A 16,374-nucleotide genomic window follows, 5' to 3' on the forward strand; every position below is an offset into this window, starting at 1 on the left:
CCCCTGAAGAGTGTAGCAGAAAGGAAAATAATAAATACAAAATTATTATTTGTCTCCCTGAGCCGGTCCCAAGCTCTGATAAAACAGAGGGCAGCGTCAGGGAGGGCACCCGGCACCAAACGTTTGCCCACACCAAACATGCGAATCAAACCTAATAATCTCATACGGATCAGTCGAGGCCCGGGATAACAACGACTACCATTAGTACTGCTGACCTACAGGGTACCCATGGAAACTGAGCTGCTGTAGGTCAAAGAAGGAGAGGAGGACTTTGTGTTAACAAGCTGCAAGAGAAGAGAAAAGGCAAGAGTTTGACAGATGCCGGCATTGGAGTTGCCAGTCAGGAGGTCTTGAGGAAGACCAAAGAGAAGATTTATGGACGTAGTGAGAGAGGATATGAAGGTAGTTGGTGTGAGAGAGGAGGATACAGGGAATAGGGTTAACCGGAGACGGTTGATTTGCCGTGGCGACCCCTGAAGGGAAAAGCCGAAAGGAGAAGAAGAATATATGTATTTCTCCTCCGTACAATTCAGCCTCTCCTCTCTGACTTTATCTTTAAAATATCCAACATTTGCTGTCCCTCTGAATGACTCTATCATGATCCAATTTGTCCTTGTTACTCCCAAAGAGAACCTCAGCATCTTCATCTCTGCTCCCTCCAGCTCTGCTTCCTGCTTCCCGTACAGCGTTGCTGGTCTCACCATTGTCTTGCACACCCTTCATTTCATTTCTGGCTGATACTATTTCATCAAAAATGACCCCACAACTTTTTCTCCACCTGTTTTAACCTGCTTGAATGTGTTTCTTCACCTCTTTTCCACACTCTTTATTGCTCATTGACCTTAGGTTCTAAAAATCCTCCACTTTTTTTATCTCCACTCTTGTTTTAGACTCCTCTCCTTTCCAGGACATACATCCATCTGATCAAGATTTTCCTCTACCTGCTCCCTGCTCTCACTCAGATCACGAAGTTATCTGCAAACACCAAGGTCTGTGGAAATTCCTGTCTAACCTCATCTAACAGCCTCTCCATCATTAATGTAAATAAAAATGGGCTCTGAGCGGATCCCTGATGGAGTCCCATTTACACCATGAACTTCTCTTTTACACGTACCGCACACCTCACCCCTGTCTTACAGCTCTCATGCATGTCATATGAACACGTTCTCACTCCAAATTCGCCACAGCCTGACGAATGGTGAAGACTGAGTAATGTTGAAGATCCGTTAGAATCCACAACCTTATGGGGTCCAAACTTGATACATTAAATGAACCAACTACTCTATTGTACACATAAACTATCGTGTACAAGAAACAAGTGTAGTTTATTAGAAACGTCAACAATAGGGCCATTTCATGAAACTTCCCCAAAATCACAATGACACTAAATCGTCCCACCTCAGATGTCAGCAACATCGTGTTTCTGGAATGTATCACACGGACACGATTGGTGGAGCAGTGATCATGTGATTAATGACACTCTCAGAGACTCCTATCTTATTGGCCGATCACATTCTGTCGTGCTTTATAAAACTACACATTAGATGCAGATTCTCTCCAGTGAAGGTGGAGGTTTGACCCAACATGACTCCTGTCTCTGTTGTTTTTCATGTGTCAAGTTTGCTGCTAGTGAGAACAGGTGAGCATCATATCTTTATTTTGTTTTCTTTCAACTTTCAATTATCACCATACATTCTGCACGGCTGAGGTTAATATATGTGTAAATTTAACTTTGCATTTCTTTCTTTTCCATTTCCTCCTCAGCTCATATTACAGCTTCAACGTCGTCTTTACAGTATTTGTCCGTCAATGTTGGCGAAGACTTTATTTTGGAGTGTTTTAATGAAGGGTCTAAATATCTATCAAGGTTTTACTGGTATAAACAACCTTTGGGACAAACACCAAACCCTATAACTGAATTTGAAAAAAAGACTAACTGGTTATATATTAACGATGAATGTAAAAATAATAAACGGTTTAGACTTGACATTGATGCTGGCAGAAATAAATTAGATATCTCAGATGCACAAATTTCCGACTCAGCTACTTACTTCTGCATGGGGAGCTCAACAAATGCCTTTGAATTTCTGAACAGCATCATGGTCATTGTGAGGGATTCCAGTCCGAACGTCAACCTCTCTGTCCTTGTCTCGCCATCTGGGACCCCCAATCCAAGAGGCTCTGAGCATCGGAAGTGTTCAGTCCAAACTGGGACTTGTGGTACAGGGCACAGTGTTTACTGGTTCAAAGACTCCGAGGAATCTCAACCGGGAATCATCTATACTCAAGAAGTCGGTGAGGATCAGTGTGAGAGCAAACCTGGGACCCAAACACACACCTGTTTCTACCACTTGATGAAAGAGAATCCGAGCTCTCACACTGAGACCTACCGTTGTGCTGTTGCATCATGTGGACAGATTCTGTTTGGAAAAGGGACAACTCAGGATCCTCAAGGTAAGTTGAAGAAGAAGACTATTTTTAATCATTAGTGAAAGTTACAGTCCAATCTATTTCTTTTAATGTTTCTAGTCTTTATTTTAAAATTAACATTACATTTTTCATTTTGGAATATGCAGGCAAAGACTGGACACTTGTGCTGATTGGAGCTTTGATGTTTAACACAATCGTGGTCGTTTTCTTGGCTTTTACTGCACACAGACTGTACAGGACACAGAGATATAAATCCACAGGTACGGAAAACTAAGATTATTTTCAACCTGAGAGGTTCATATGGAAAGTCATTTAAATATTTATATATCTATTTTTATCAACCAAGCTCAGAAATGTTTCCAAAGTAGAAATCATTTAATCGAGTAATCCTAGCAGACTGTCTGTACAAAAGGAGGGGCTGCCAGTTTGAACTCCTTGGACATTGCTTCAAATCAGCCCTCGGTTTTTGAGTTCATCAGATTTAATCCATATAAATCCAAAGTTGTTTGGGTGATTTTTTAGTATGATATAAAGTTTACACCCCACGTTTAAACCCAGACAATTAATCACTTGCAGGTGTATGTTCGGTTAAAACTACCCAACATATGCACGGATATTACTGTTGAAAAATATCCTGATTAAATGCTGATAAATTAATGTCCACCATTAAAGATTAATGATCAAATTTTTGATAAAACCGCTTTACTCCAGCTTCAAAAAGTTATAGACTAAATTGGAATTTGCACGGTTTAAGGCTGACACATATGGGGTTTTCTGTTATTTTTGGTTGTATCTCGGAGGGGGTCAATGTCCAAACTCATAGCTTGTCCACTGGAGTGCCTCAAGCCTCAGTACTGAGTCCTCATTTGTTATGAATAAATACCTCCAAATTTGGTACATTATTACTGCTTACAACAAGTGTTAGTGTTGTGTTCTGAAAATGCTTCTTTTACGGACCAGACTCACAAGAAAGACCATCGGTTGTTCCGGCTCCAGATGCAGAGGTAGGAACATGTTGGTTGTATTTCCATCGCCAAAAAAGAAAAAAGTTATCTGTAGTGATACTACTGTTATACTTTGCAAAAATTGCACATATTTTGGGTGTAAAAATTTAACATTACAATGATAGTTATTTGTTAAAAATCTTGAACAAATAACATCTTGACACATTCCTCTCTTATGATGAATAATTATCCATGGCAACAAAAAAACATTTGACAGCCAACTGTATTATATTTTATTTACAGGGTCGCCAGGAAGCAGAGAACCTCCAATATGCCACTATAAGTGATTTCAGCAGCCACAGACCAAGAGTGAGAAATGACACCAGGGGTGAATGTGTGTACGCCGGTGTCAAGCTGTAGATCTTTCTGGACATCTGTTGTTGTTCCTGCATCCTTGTTTGAGAGTAAACTTTGCATTGTATCTGTTGTATTGCAATAAAACAACTGAACCTCCTTCAATCTCACCAAGTCCGTTTGTGTTAAGTCATAAAGTTTGATTTCTTTGTGGAATTTACAATGAAAAACCACAGAACTCAGGACCCCTGTGGAATCAGTGGGTCAGGAAGCTGGATACAGATGCTTAAATTGACATATATGTATTGACATATATGTATACAAGTTCCAAGATGTACTGTCATGGCACTGATGGGAAAAGAACTGGAGTCAAAGTTATCTTGAAGGGGTCATTTACAGTTAGAAAGAAGCTGGTTGTTCACAGAATGCTGCATCAGAGTATATTAATGGAAAGTTGATTGGAAGGACAAGATACACCAGCATAGGGGACAGCCACAGCTTCGAGGATCGACAAGCAAAATCAATTCAAGAATTTGAGGGAACTTCACAAGGAGTGGACTGAGGCTGGAGTGAAAGCATCAGAAGCCATTGCATACAAACCAATCCTACACGATGGTGAAAATCTCACTTTCCTCGTGTCAATCCACTTCTGAACCAGAGACAAAGTCAGAAGCATCTTCCCTGGACTGTTGAGAAAAGAACTGTATTGTTGCCCAGTGGTCGGAAGTCCTGGATGGTGGAGGTGGATGCATCCGACACAGGTCTTGGGAATTTCCTGTCACATAAGTCGGTGTCCGACAACAAGAGAACAAACCTGCGACCCAAACACAAACCTGTTTCTACCACTTGTCAAAACAGAATCTGACCGGATCTCACACTGGAACTTACCTTTGCGCCGTTGCATCATTTGGACAGATATTTTTTGGAAAAAGGACAACTTTGCTCTCACAAGGCTCAGTGCTGGGTCCACGTGTGTTCTTCATATACAGCTCTTTGATTGGTAGCTTATATCTGTCGCAAGTTTTTGAAACTATTTTCTGTATCGGACAAAACTCACCAGAAAGGCCATCGATTGCTGTGGGTCCAGATGCACAGGTAGGAACATATTTGTATTTATATCCACTTTCATCTTTTTTGCTGCATATAAATCAAATATAGCTCATATGTCAATATTTGGGGCAAATTTAATTGAAAAAGTACAGCTATTCATATCGAAGCCACTGTTACACAAAATAGCATATTTTTGGGGTGTATAATGATGCGCCATTGGACATTTGAGTCATGAACATAGTGTTAAAGTGTTAAAGTGTTTAAGTTGAAGTGTTTTTTAAATAACTTTGAACATGTCAGCAACATTTACAAATCTGACACCCAGCTGTTTTTCTTTGTTTAAACAGGATCGCAAGGAAGCAGAGAACTTTATGCCACTTCAATGGATTTCAGCAGCCTTGGACCAAGAGAGAGAAATAACAGCAGGGATGAATGTCTGTACCCTGGTGTAAAGAAGTAGATCATTCTTGACTTTTATTGTCATACATGTGTCCTTGTTTGAGAATAAATCGTGCATTATATCTGTTTTTCCTACAATAAAAAAAATTGAGTTGGTTTGTGTTAATTGAGAAAGTCACACCAAACAACCACAAAACTCTCAACCTCTTGACTCTGTGTGTCTGGAAGCAGGTTTTAGAGAGACACTTTAAGTCCACATGTGTTATGAAGAAGATGTGTAGCCCTATGAGGGATGGCAGCAGAAAATAAATATCAATTCTGAATATATAAATGTACATATATATGGTGTCACTTTCAGGCCTCTGGTTTATTGTTCTTCCATTCGAAAAAAAAAAAATATTTGAATCATGAATGAATGCTTGCTGGGACTAGAAGTTCGGATCCCTTGATAAATCAGCTCAACGCTGGTGTTGGAGATGTTCTCTTGGATGGGGTTTGAGGTCTTTTTGAGTGCTTGGTTTTGACAATATTGGTGTGAAAATTGTGCCAAGAGTAATTATGTGAGCTGGCATCTTCGACTCTCTTACCAAATCCACCAAGACCCGTGTTGCCAACAATTGCCACTGGTACAAATTCCCTGCCCTCAGAGTACCAATGGAAATAGGGCTACTAACCTAGCTCCACAATGAGGACCAGATCTGGGCACAGGTTGGACGCTGCAATTTAGGGTTCTAAGGTGAGACTGTGACTCAAGTCAACTTGCATTTTTCAGTCCCGGGCTTCATAAACACATACAGGTTGGCAGGAGAAATCAGAAGGTAAGGCCTAGCATATTGGCTTCCATGTTCCACAGCAGTTATCTTCCTCATCGCTACACCATACATACTCACCCAGTAACCCTGTTTAGCTCGGGACACAGATCTAGCACACCTGTCCGCTTCCTCCTGGTGGGGCGCTTCTTGTACCTCCAGAAGTAGAACAGAAAAGCTTGAAAAACAAGCCACGTATATTTCCGGTTTGTGAGCGTGGGCGGTGGTGGAGAAGGGACTGTGAAACCAGTCAGGCTGAACTCAGTGAAGAAGGTTGACCAAAGTGAGAATTCAAAGTATCTCTGACTCTCTTTTTTTTTTTCTTTCCTTTTTCCTCTTACCATTGCGTGATGACATGATGAAAAGTGAATAAAATAGACACCATTAAAGGCTTCCTGCATGAACATCACTGGCATCGAAACCTCACTGCGACCACTGCAGATCTTCATGGGGTTTGTGATGCACAATCAACTCATGAAACCATCAACAGTCAATTCCTTTACAAAAACTCCTCCAACATCTCCTTTACAAAAACAGCCCGAGAAGACCAGCAGTTGTTGTCAGCACAGGAGTGGTGGTTTATTGTATGTTCTGACAGATATGCTATCATGTCTCTCAAAACATCTGCATCTTCATGAGAATAACTGGAACCATGTCCATTTACTGCTTTACACTTGAATACACACACTGATCTGAGGTTTCCTCCCTCTGTCTTCTTGGTCCTCTTGCCTTGGCAACTGTTAGAGCAGCATAGTGGAGGTTCTCTGCTTCTTGGCGATCCTGTTAATTTCACATGAAAAACAGAATTTCATACATTGTATATTTCATGACTGATACGAAAACATGGTCCCCCCCCTAAAAGCTCAACGTTGATGTTATGCATTTCATCACTTCTTTGGAAAGTATTAGTCAGATATATCCCTCATGTGCTTCTCAGTTGACAAGTTGTTGTTGAAATAGCAATAATACAACAGGAAGATTACGGAAGCCAGGACTAGAACAGCTTAATTTTCATTACCATCTTTTATAATCTCTGTTCTTTAAAAAGTAAATCATTGATGTTGCTTATATCCTGCTTCAAAATATTTGACATAAACATTAGATAGTAAATTAACATACCTCTGTATCTGGGGTGGGGGTGGATGGAGATTTGACTTGAGGTTCTGATCATTGAAAAGGAAAAAAAAAAATCAGGCTTTCTCAAACTGTTACCATGGACATTCATAGATTCAAAATGACAATGAATTGATCAGTGACGAAAATTCATAAAATGTACCCTGGAAGAAATTATTTCAGCATGCAGTGGTATCTACTAAAGAGACACGAGAATCCAACTGGACAACTTTGATAGGTAGTGACCGTGCAGACCAAGAACACCCTTCAAGGAATGCAGTTTCGGAGATAGTCTGAACCAATTGTCTGTCAATCAAAATCCGTCCTTGTCTCACTCGCTCAAATCATTGCACTTCCCAATTTTTCTTGCTACTAATTCACTGACTCTGGAGACAACATATTCTCTGGTTACCCATCATATCCTATCTACATACAAGTGGCATGATGAAGAGACAGTAAGTGAACATTGAACACCTCAATATACATGGCACTAATTTAATACACGATAAAATGTTCCAAATGATGATATTGGCATCACCTCATAAAATGATTGCCACTAAGCTTACTCTGACACTGATGTTTGCAGCTAAAAAGTCATGAACAGTGAACATAGAGGTCAGAGATCGACTGTCCGTCTCACCTGTGTGTCGGCTGGTGTTTTTCTTGTACAGTTTGTACACGGTAAAAATCAGCAAAGCATCCAGGATTGTGGTGAAGATCAAACCTCCTCTCAGAATAGGAACCAAGTAACTTGAGTTCATTCTGCCTTTAGATTCAATTATTTTAAAATAAATTAGATTTGGATTTTTTCATCTCATTCATAATACATAACTATTAAATCATTCTATCTTACTTACCTTGTACATTCAGAGTTATATTGTTTCCAAAAAGTATCCAACCACATGATGCAACAGCGCAACGGTAGGTTCCAGTGTGAGAGACAGTCAGATTATTAATTGACAAGTAACACAAACAGGTTTGTCTTTGGGTCCCAGCTTTGCTCTCACACTGGTTCTCTTTGACTTTCTGAGTGTAAATAATTTCTGGTTGCGATTCTTCTGAATGTTTGAACCAGTAAACACTGTGTCCTGTATCACAAGTCCCAGTTTGGATTGAACACGTCAGATTCACAGAGTCTCCTGGCTGGAGGGTCTCAGATGGTGAATGGAGAACAGAAAGGTTGACGTTGAGATGGATGTCCAACACCCTGACCAGGGTGCTGTTTAAAAATTTCATTTCATTTGTTTCGCGCTTCATGCAGAAGTAAGTGGCAGAGTCTGAAATTTCTGCTTCTGAGATCTTGAAGGTATTTCTGCCAGCTTTACTGTCAAGTCCAAAGCGTGTATCTTTAAATTTGCCTTCTAAAATTCCATTTTTTGTGAAATTAATCATGAGCTTTGGTTTCTGTCCCAAAGTTTGTTTATACCAGTAATAGTTTTGGTCATATTCAGAGACTTCATCAAAACACTCCAAAACAATGTCTTCACCCACATTAACAGATAATTGTTGGAGAGACGATGACGAAGCTGCCATGTGAGCTGAGAAGGAAACAGAAGAAAACAAAATGAACCTCAGTATACAGATATGATAAACTCAACCGTGTCAAAACACATGGCCAAATTTGAAAGGAAAACAAGGTAAAATGGAAACTAAATAAACAAATGATGCTCACCTGTTCTGACCAGCAGCAAAATTGTCACATGAAAAACAACAGTTACAGGATTCATGCTGGTTGAAACCTCCACCTTCACTGCAGAGAATCTACATCTAACCAGTAGTTTTATAAAGCAAGACAAAATTTGATCAACCAATCAGATGAGAGTCTGTGAAATTATAACGATCACATGTTCACTCCTCCCCCAATCGTCTCTGTGTGGTACATTCCAGAAACACGACATTGTCAACACGTTCGTAGAGTCGAATATTTCCTGTCAACCTGTACTATGTTATTACACCGACACTGACAGAAGACCTCAACTGGATTGTTGGAGAACAGTTTATCTGTTGAGCTGATCTCAGAACAGCCAGGGCTGTGAGCATCTGCTTGCCAGTCTCCAGTGCTTCATTTGTTGCTATATTGTTGTATCTGGCTCGAACTTCCTCCTTGATCTTAATACTTTTCTGGTGTCCAGTAAGCAAGCATACCTCTCTCCTTTTTTCCGTGATCTTATTCTCCAGTGCTCTACTTCTTCTGGCCACTTTTTTTTTTTTTTTTTTTTTAGCTTTTTTTTGTCGAACACCTTAATTTCTATGCCATTAGTTACATGATAAGACACTCCAAATGATGACATTGACATTGGGAACTGTCAGCTATTTAAATATAAACATCCAAATGACCGATTCGAGAGAATTACTTTTGTACCTCAGTATTCATACTGAGAGTGTATCAAATGAAGAATAGTGAGTTTTCCATCTGAAGTTTGTGCTTTTTTTCTCCCAAGAAAGTCCAACGTTTGTATATTCTCCTTTATTTTTGCGAGGAAAGAAAAGGATGGGCAAGGATTGTATTTGATGTGAAAATGAATTTCCATGTTTAGAAAATATGTTTCCATGAGAGCGACAAGCTGTTTTAGTGTGTGTAAAAAAGTGTTGATGGATTTTTGATACTTTTAAAATTACTGTTTCCGTCAATTTGTACAAATGATCAATAGTTGAAAAGGACATAAAAAGAAAAAAGACCCACTGTTTTTCAGTTATGCACATTATCTCGTATTTTGAAATTGTTCTGTATTATTATTATGCTTAAAAGTATCTTTTATGCAAAATTCTATATGGACTATGGATGATACAAAAAAAACTGCAGACATCTGATCAGCAGAGCACGAATCACACAAAACATAGCACAGGATTCATCTGTCATATGCGGTGTGGATCACTGTCTACTTTTTCTTTCACCAGGTCCCTTCAGGGGTCACTACAGCAAAATATCTTCCACCTTCTGCCCATGTCATTTGTATCCTCTTTTCTCACACCATCTAATTTCATGTTCCCTTTCACTCCATTAATAAATATTCTCCTCAATCTTCCTGCTTGCCAGTTCCTGCCTCAGAATCCTTTTTGCCAATATCTTTACTACTTACTACAGGAACCCAGTTAAACTTGGGTCTCTGTCATTCACACAAATGTTTTCTGCTCTACTGTAGCTAACCTTGATTTCTCTCCTCTGCAGTGCACAACTCCACTTCTCGAGATTTTCCTCCATGCGTTCTCTGCTCTCGGAACATGTCACAGTGTTATTTGCAAAAATCACATGTGTAAAATTTCTGTTTGAAGTCATCTGCCAGCCTGTCCATCACCACAGCAAACAAGAAGGGGCTCATATGTGATCCCTAATTTGTCAAAACAAATCACTCAATCAAAAGCAAACATCACTTTAGTCTCCCTTATCACAGCCACAGAACTCCTCACCACTTTCACCCAACCTGCATACATGTCCTGCCCCAGTCTAAAATATTTCTCACAACATTGATGGTCTCTTCAGGAAATATCAAAGCAGACTGTACCTTGTGAGAAGATTCAGGTCCTCTGGGATGCAGGGGGGTCTCTTAAGGACCTTCTTCAACACTGTAGTGTCATCAAGCATTTTTTTTGGAGTAGTCTACTGGAGCAGCAGTCTTTCAGCGGGTGACAGGAAGAAGATAGACAAACTGAGGAAGGCTAGCTCCATCCTGTGAACTCAGTGCAAGTGGTGGGAGAGAAGAGGGTGGCTGTAAAGCTATCATTGCTGATGGACAATGCCTCCCATATCCAATGCAACTCTGCAAACCAGCTAATACATTAAAATGTCCACTGTCTTATTTTGGCTTGTATGAACTTTAAATTTGTGCAGAGAAGCTACATGGCCTCCAAATTAACAGAGCTCCTCCTGCTTTCTTATATTTGGTGAAACAAAGTCATCTCACCTTGTGATTGTCTTCAGTGTTGCTAACAATGGGTCAAAAAAAAACATACACACAGGAAAAAATACGCACAGGAAAAGGAAAAGGCCAGATAAGTGATAGGTGAAGAGAAGAAACAGTAAGAAAATCAGAACCACATTTACATCCTGTTGAGGTGAGACGGAAGCGGTGGAAGGGGGTGTTAATTCATATTGCTTAATTGAAGAACCAAAGCTTGGCGAGTAAGAAAGAGCATACAATGCATATAAATGCCAAACAAAATGAGCAAATCAAGTCTATAGCAAATGATGCATTGAAATAAACATGAGAAAATGAAACAAGGTGAGGGAGAGATCAGGGTTCACTTGACTGCTGACAGGAATCAGCCAATATTAAATGAAAGGTATGCAAGACAGTAATGAGACCAGTGATAGTCTATGGCTTCGAGCAAAGGAGGGCAAGCGTTTTGACTTGAGGGCCAAAATGGGTTCTGGAATTTAAAAAAGGAGATGAGCAAGGAAAAGGTGTATGAAGTGTTTGTGTGAAGTAATTTACAGTAAATAATATAGACAGAACTGAAGTATGCGGAAAAGCCATCACATGAAATGATTTGGCCTTTTTGCAAAGCATGAATATGAAGATTCAGTAAACACCGGACAAGATGTTGTAATTATTAGTGCCAGCACATACAGTACAAGAGACACTAGTAAATTATAAGCTGAATTTGGAAGCACATCTGCAGTAGTGCAGCCCAATTGGTCAGGGGAGTTGCATGACCTCAGCCAAACCTCAGCCATGCAGAAAGCATGGTGATACTTGAAAGAAAAACAAAGGTAAACAAAAACACGTGATTGGTGCTGTAAGTGGGTTTGCAGCTGTGAGTCAGCAGGGTGAAGAGCAGGGGACTGGGCACACAGCCCTGAGGGGCTCCTGTGCTGAGTGTGATGCTGCACCAGATGTTGTTGCTCACTCGTACCGCTTGCGGCCTCTCACAGAAGAAGTCCAGCAGCCAGTTGCAGAGGGAGGTGTTGAACCCCAGCTGTAGTTTGGTGATCAGCTGTTGCAAGATTATGATGTCGAACGCTGAACTGAAATTGTTAAAAAGTCTATTCAGCCTATTCAACTTCGTGGTGGAAAATAATCACCTCTTCTGCTCTTCATTCCCTTTCATTTTCCTCATTCATTAGCTCTTCTTATTCTTATAAAGTATTCATGCGTTTTGTTATCACTGTGATGCCTGCATCAGGAAGTACACATATTTGAGGATATTGCTTCCCTGTAACAATTGATTTTTGTTGGCTTCATTAGGATATATGTATATTTTTTGAAATGGAGTTTATACTAGTCACATACTCACACAGTCTTTAACTGTTCAAAACAGCTGATAGGTTATTATTTGTTGTGTTATCTCACCTTGTGATTGTTTTTTTTTAATATCACGACCAATAAAGTGGAAAAAACACACAGGAAAAGACACAGATGAAGAAAAGAACCAGCGATAGATACAGAACCCCATTTACATCCAAGCAGCATAGAGGGGGATGGAAAATAAATAGCCACATACAGTATGTTAGATGTCCTGTTTGTGAACAGGGGCGATGGTGGAGGGGGGACCGAGAAACCAGTGACTGGAGTTTTTCATTTCCTTTTCTTCTTATTATTGTGTGATGGCTTTATAGAAAGTGAATAAAACGCCCACCATGATAAAACTCCTTAACACTAGTGACCGCAGCAGATACCTCTCTTCATGGGGTTTCTGATCCACAATCAACTCATGAAACCATCTGGAGAAGAACAGCAGACCATGTGAGAAGAAAAAAAAAGATAATTTATTTTTCAACAGCTGTAAACTTCAGTTGTTGTAACCATAGAAATGCAAGTTGAACAGTCAACCTTTTACCGAAAACAACCAGAGAAGACCAGCAGACGATGTCAGCACAGGAGTGATGGTTTATTGTATGTTCTGACTGACATGCTCCAATGTATCTGAACATTCAAGAACATCTGCATCTTCATGAGAAATGACAGGAACCATGTCCGTCTCATGTCTTACACTGGAATACAAACACTGATCTGAGGTTTCCTCCGTCAGTCTTCTTGATCCTCTTGCCTTGACAACTGTTAGAGCAGCATATTGGAGGTTCTCTGCTTCTTGGCGATCCTGTTAATTTCACATAAAACAGGATTGTCATACACTCATACATGCCATGACCGATAAATGGAAGTAGATCCTCAACAAATGAAATGTTTTTTTCTTTTTTATCATCACTACTTTGGATAGCATGAGTTGGATATTTTTGCGCTTCTCAGTTGTCAAGTTGTAGTTAAAATAGCAGTAATAAACCTTGAACAAGCCAGTACAGGTAAAGCATAACTGTCATAACTTCCCTTTATAATCTTTGTCCTTTAAAAGTGAAATAATCCATGTTGTTATATTCTGCTTCAAAATATGTGGCCTAAACATTGATAGTAAATCAGCGTACCCCTGCACCAGGGCTGGGGGTGGATGGAGATCTGTCTTGTGAGTCTGGTGATTGAAAAGGAAAAAAAAAATCACTTTTACAAAATGTATTGAAGTTCATACATTCAAAACAACAGTGAATATATAACTGAAATGAGTTCATAAAATACATCGAAGAAAACCACTTGATTCAAGCAGGGTGTGGTATCTACTGAAGTAATTTTATCAAGATTTTAGCAGCAGATCCTTGAATTCCTGTTCTTCATGGATGACAGATTCGAAAACTGTTCGTGGGCAGATCTGTTCATGATTAGGGGAGTTCGCGGGCTGCTGTTCTACTGTATTGTTTTTTTATTGCACCTCGGGCCTACAAGGATGAATATAAATTCTTGGTCTTTTTATGGCGTTGAGTTATTGGGCCTCCCTATTTTTATTTGTTTTTTCTGATACACTTGCACATCCCAGCCAACAGACTGCTGCAATATCTGTAGTTCCTTTCCAACTATTCTTGACATTCAATTCAATTCAATTCACACAACTCCTCCACCAATAGTTTGTAACTGCATGACTTGTGTATTGAGGAGCAACTTGTGTGGGATGATGGTATGTTTGTTGGGTGTGTGAGGAATTCAGCTGTACTATACCAACGGCCCAAGATGAATTTGCCGTCACAGGATAATAAAAGTTGATATGATCGAATCTGATCTGATCTGTAGCTATGCAGCCCCCGTATGCAACAAACCATGATGCACTGTGTGCTGACAACTTTCTATCAGAAATAGACTCAGCTTTTTCGGCAATTTGAACAACAGTTGCATTCCCGTTGAATCGGATCATGTGGGCCAGCCTTTGCTCCCTATATTCACATATTCATATATTCATCGGTGAAGCTGCGTCAGCCATGACCAAGTCACCAGTCCCACTTTTGTTAGTGACCACCAAAGACGGACAACACCCCACAAGAACTGCAGTTTCACAGAAGCTCTGACCCAATTGTGTAGTCAAATCCCTACACTTGCACATTTTTCCCTCTTCTAACACATTGACTATAAGGACAATGTGGTCACTTCCTACCCAATTTCCGACATCCATGAACAGGTGCCATGATGAAGGGACAACTATTGCTACAAGATGAACAACTCAATGTAAATGTCAGACACATGATATGATGTTCCGAATGGTGTTTTTAATATCGTATGAATAAAAAAAAAGTCCCTCAGCTTACTCCAACATTTGCAGCTAATAAATCATGACATTGACTGCAGAAATGATGACATTGGCATGTTCTATTCATAACACAATATCTCATTAGGACCATGAACGGTAAACATGAAGTTCAAAAAAAGTATATCCTACCTGTGTGTTGGCAGCTGTTTGCCTTGTAGAGTCTGTATACAGTAAAAGCCAAGAAAAAGACCAGGATGGTGGTGAAGGTCAAACCTCCACACAGCACATGAATCGATACACTGGAGTTCACACCGCCTATCATCGTGAAATAGAAGTTTTGAGCTTTAGTTTTATTTCACCACCCAATTAAACTGATAATTCAAGTCTTCTACTAACCCCGTGAGTCCAGAGCTTTACTGTTTCCAAAGAGTATCTGTCCACAAGATGCAACAGCACAACGGTAGGTCTCAGTGTGAGAGCTCAGATTCTCTTTCGACAAGTGGTAGAAACAGGTGTGTGTTTGGGTCCCAGGTTTTCTCTCACACTGATCCTCCCTGCCTTCGTGAGTGTAAATAATTTCTAGTTGAGATTCCTTTGAGTCTTTGAACCAGTAAACACTGTGTCCTGTATCACAAGTCCCGGATTGGATTGAACATGTCAGAGTCCCAGAGTCTCCTGGCTGGAGGGTCCCAGATGGTGAGTCGAGAAAAGAAAGATTGACGTTCAGACTTGAATCCCTCACACTGACCGTGATGCCGCTCAGAAATTCAAATCCGTCGAGAAAGTTAACCATGCAGAAATAAGTGGCTGAGTCTGAAATTTGTACATTTGAGATTTTTAAATTCTTTTGGTCATTAGAACTGTCAAATCCAAAGCGTTTATTTTTAAATTCATTGTGAAAAAGAGGTAATTTGAATTGTTTATTAAATGTTACCATGAGATTTGGCTTCTGTCCAATAGTTTGTTTATACCAGAAAAACATATATGGATATTTAGACCCTTTATAGAAACATTTCAACACCAAGTCTTCACCCACATTAACAGAAAATTGCTCGAGAAAGGATGATGAAGCTGCAATGTAAGATGAGAAGGAAATGAAGAAAAAAAGCAAATGCAAAGTTAAATAAAGTTTTATTACCATAAAATATATGGTATTACTTGAAAGAAAAAGAAATGAAAATGAAAATGAAATAAAAATATGATGCTCACCTGTTCTCACCAGCAGCAAACTTGCCACATGAAAAAAGACAGTTGCAGGAGTCATGCTGGTTGAAACCACCACCTTCACTGGAGAGAATCTATGTTTAATCAGTAGTTTTATAATGCAGGACAGAATTTGATCGGCCAATCAGATGAGAGTCTTTGAGAGTCTGTGATCACGTGATCGCTGCTCCCCCAATCGTCTTCGTGCGGTACATTCCAAAAACACGATGTCGTCAAAACGAGTGAAAGTAGAATTTTTCCCGTCAACTTCTACTGTCTAATCACCCTGACAGTGAGAGTTGACCTCAGCTGGACTGTCCGACAAGTTTATTTATTCTGCCGGTCTCAGAACGGCCATGTCTGTTAGCCTCTGCTTTGTAGTCTCTAGACCTTTATCTGGAGACTACTGTGTAATACTGTGTAATATTACTGTGTTGTCATGAGAGGAAGACTCTCAAAAATCTTTCTCATTATTACATCTGAAATGACACAAACTTCATGAGCTCTAGTCATGACCTCATTGTCATAAGGTGTAAGTGGGCAAGGGACTCCTTGCCTGGCATCCA

At 39.9% G+C, this 16,374-nt stretch overlaps 3 protein-coding genes across 3 annotated transcripts; 1 reads left to right on the plus strand and 2 right to left on the minus strand.

Annotated features, from left to right (window-relative positions):
• Positions 1 to 1,584: 1,584 nt before the first annotated feature.
• On the plus strand, positions 1,585 to 5,238 carry LOC147223868 (uncharacterized). Its single transcript, XM_086166227.1, has 3 exons — positions 1,585 to 1,639; positions 1,765 to 2,454; positions 5,126 to 5,238. Exons 1-3 carry the CDS (start codon positions 1,585 to 1,587, stop codon positions 5,236 to 5,238), a joined length of 858 nt encoding a protein of 285 aa, XP_086022353.1.
• Positions 5,239 to 6,063: 825 nt separating this feature from the next.
• LOC147223869 (uncharacterized) lies at positions 6,064 to 8,632 on the minus strand. The gene is made up of 3 exons (XM_086166229.1): positions 7,953 to 8,632; positions 7,740 to 7,861; positions 6,064 to 6,164 (listed from the first exon to the last, which is right to left on the minus strand). Exons 1-3 carry the CDS (start codon positions 8,630 to 8,632, stop codon positions 6,064 to 6,066), a joined length of 903 nt encoding a protein of 300 aa, XP_086022355.1.
• A 3,123-nt stretch (positions 8,633 to 11,755) lies between these two features.
• LOC147223870 (uncharacterized) lies at positions 11,756 to 15,913 on the minus strand. Its single transcript, XM_086166230.1, has 5 exons — positions 15,815 to 15,913; positions 15,002 to 15,676; positions 14,795 to 14,920; positions 13,461 to 13,504; positions 11,756 to 12,034 (listed from the first exon to the last, which is right to left on the minus strand). Exons 1-5 carry the CDS (start codon positions 15,867 to 15,869, stop codon positions 11,756 to 11,758), a joined length of 1,179 nt encoding a protein of 392 aa, XP_086022356.1. The 5' UTR covers positions 15,870 to 15,913.
• Positions 15,914 to 16,374: the final 461 nt, after the last annotated feature.

Source organism: Fistularia commersonii, chromosome 19, assembly GCF_037954325.1.
Source record: "Fistularia commersonii isolate RoL2024-O1a breed Wild chromosome 19, RoL_Fcom_v1.0, whole genome shotgun sequence".
Classification (NCBI taxonomy): domain Eukaryota; kingdom Metazoa; phylum Chordata; class Actinopteri; order Syngnathiformes; family Fistulariidae; genus Fistularia; species Fistularia commersonii.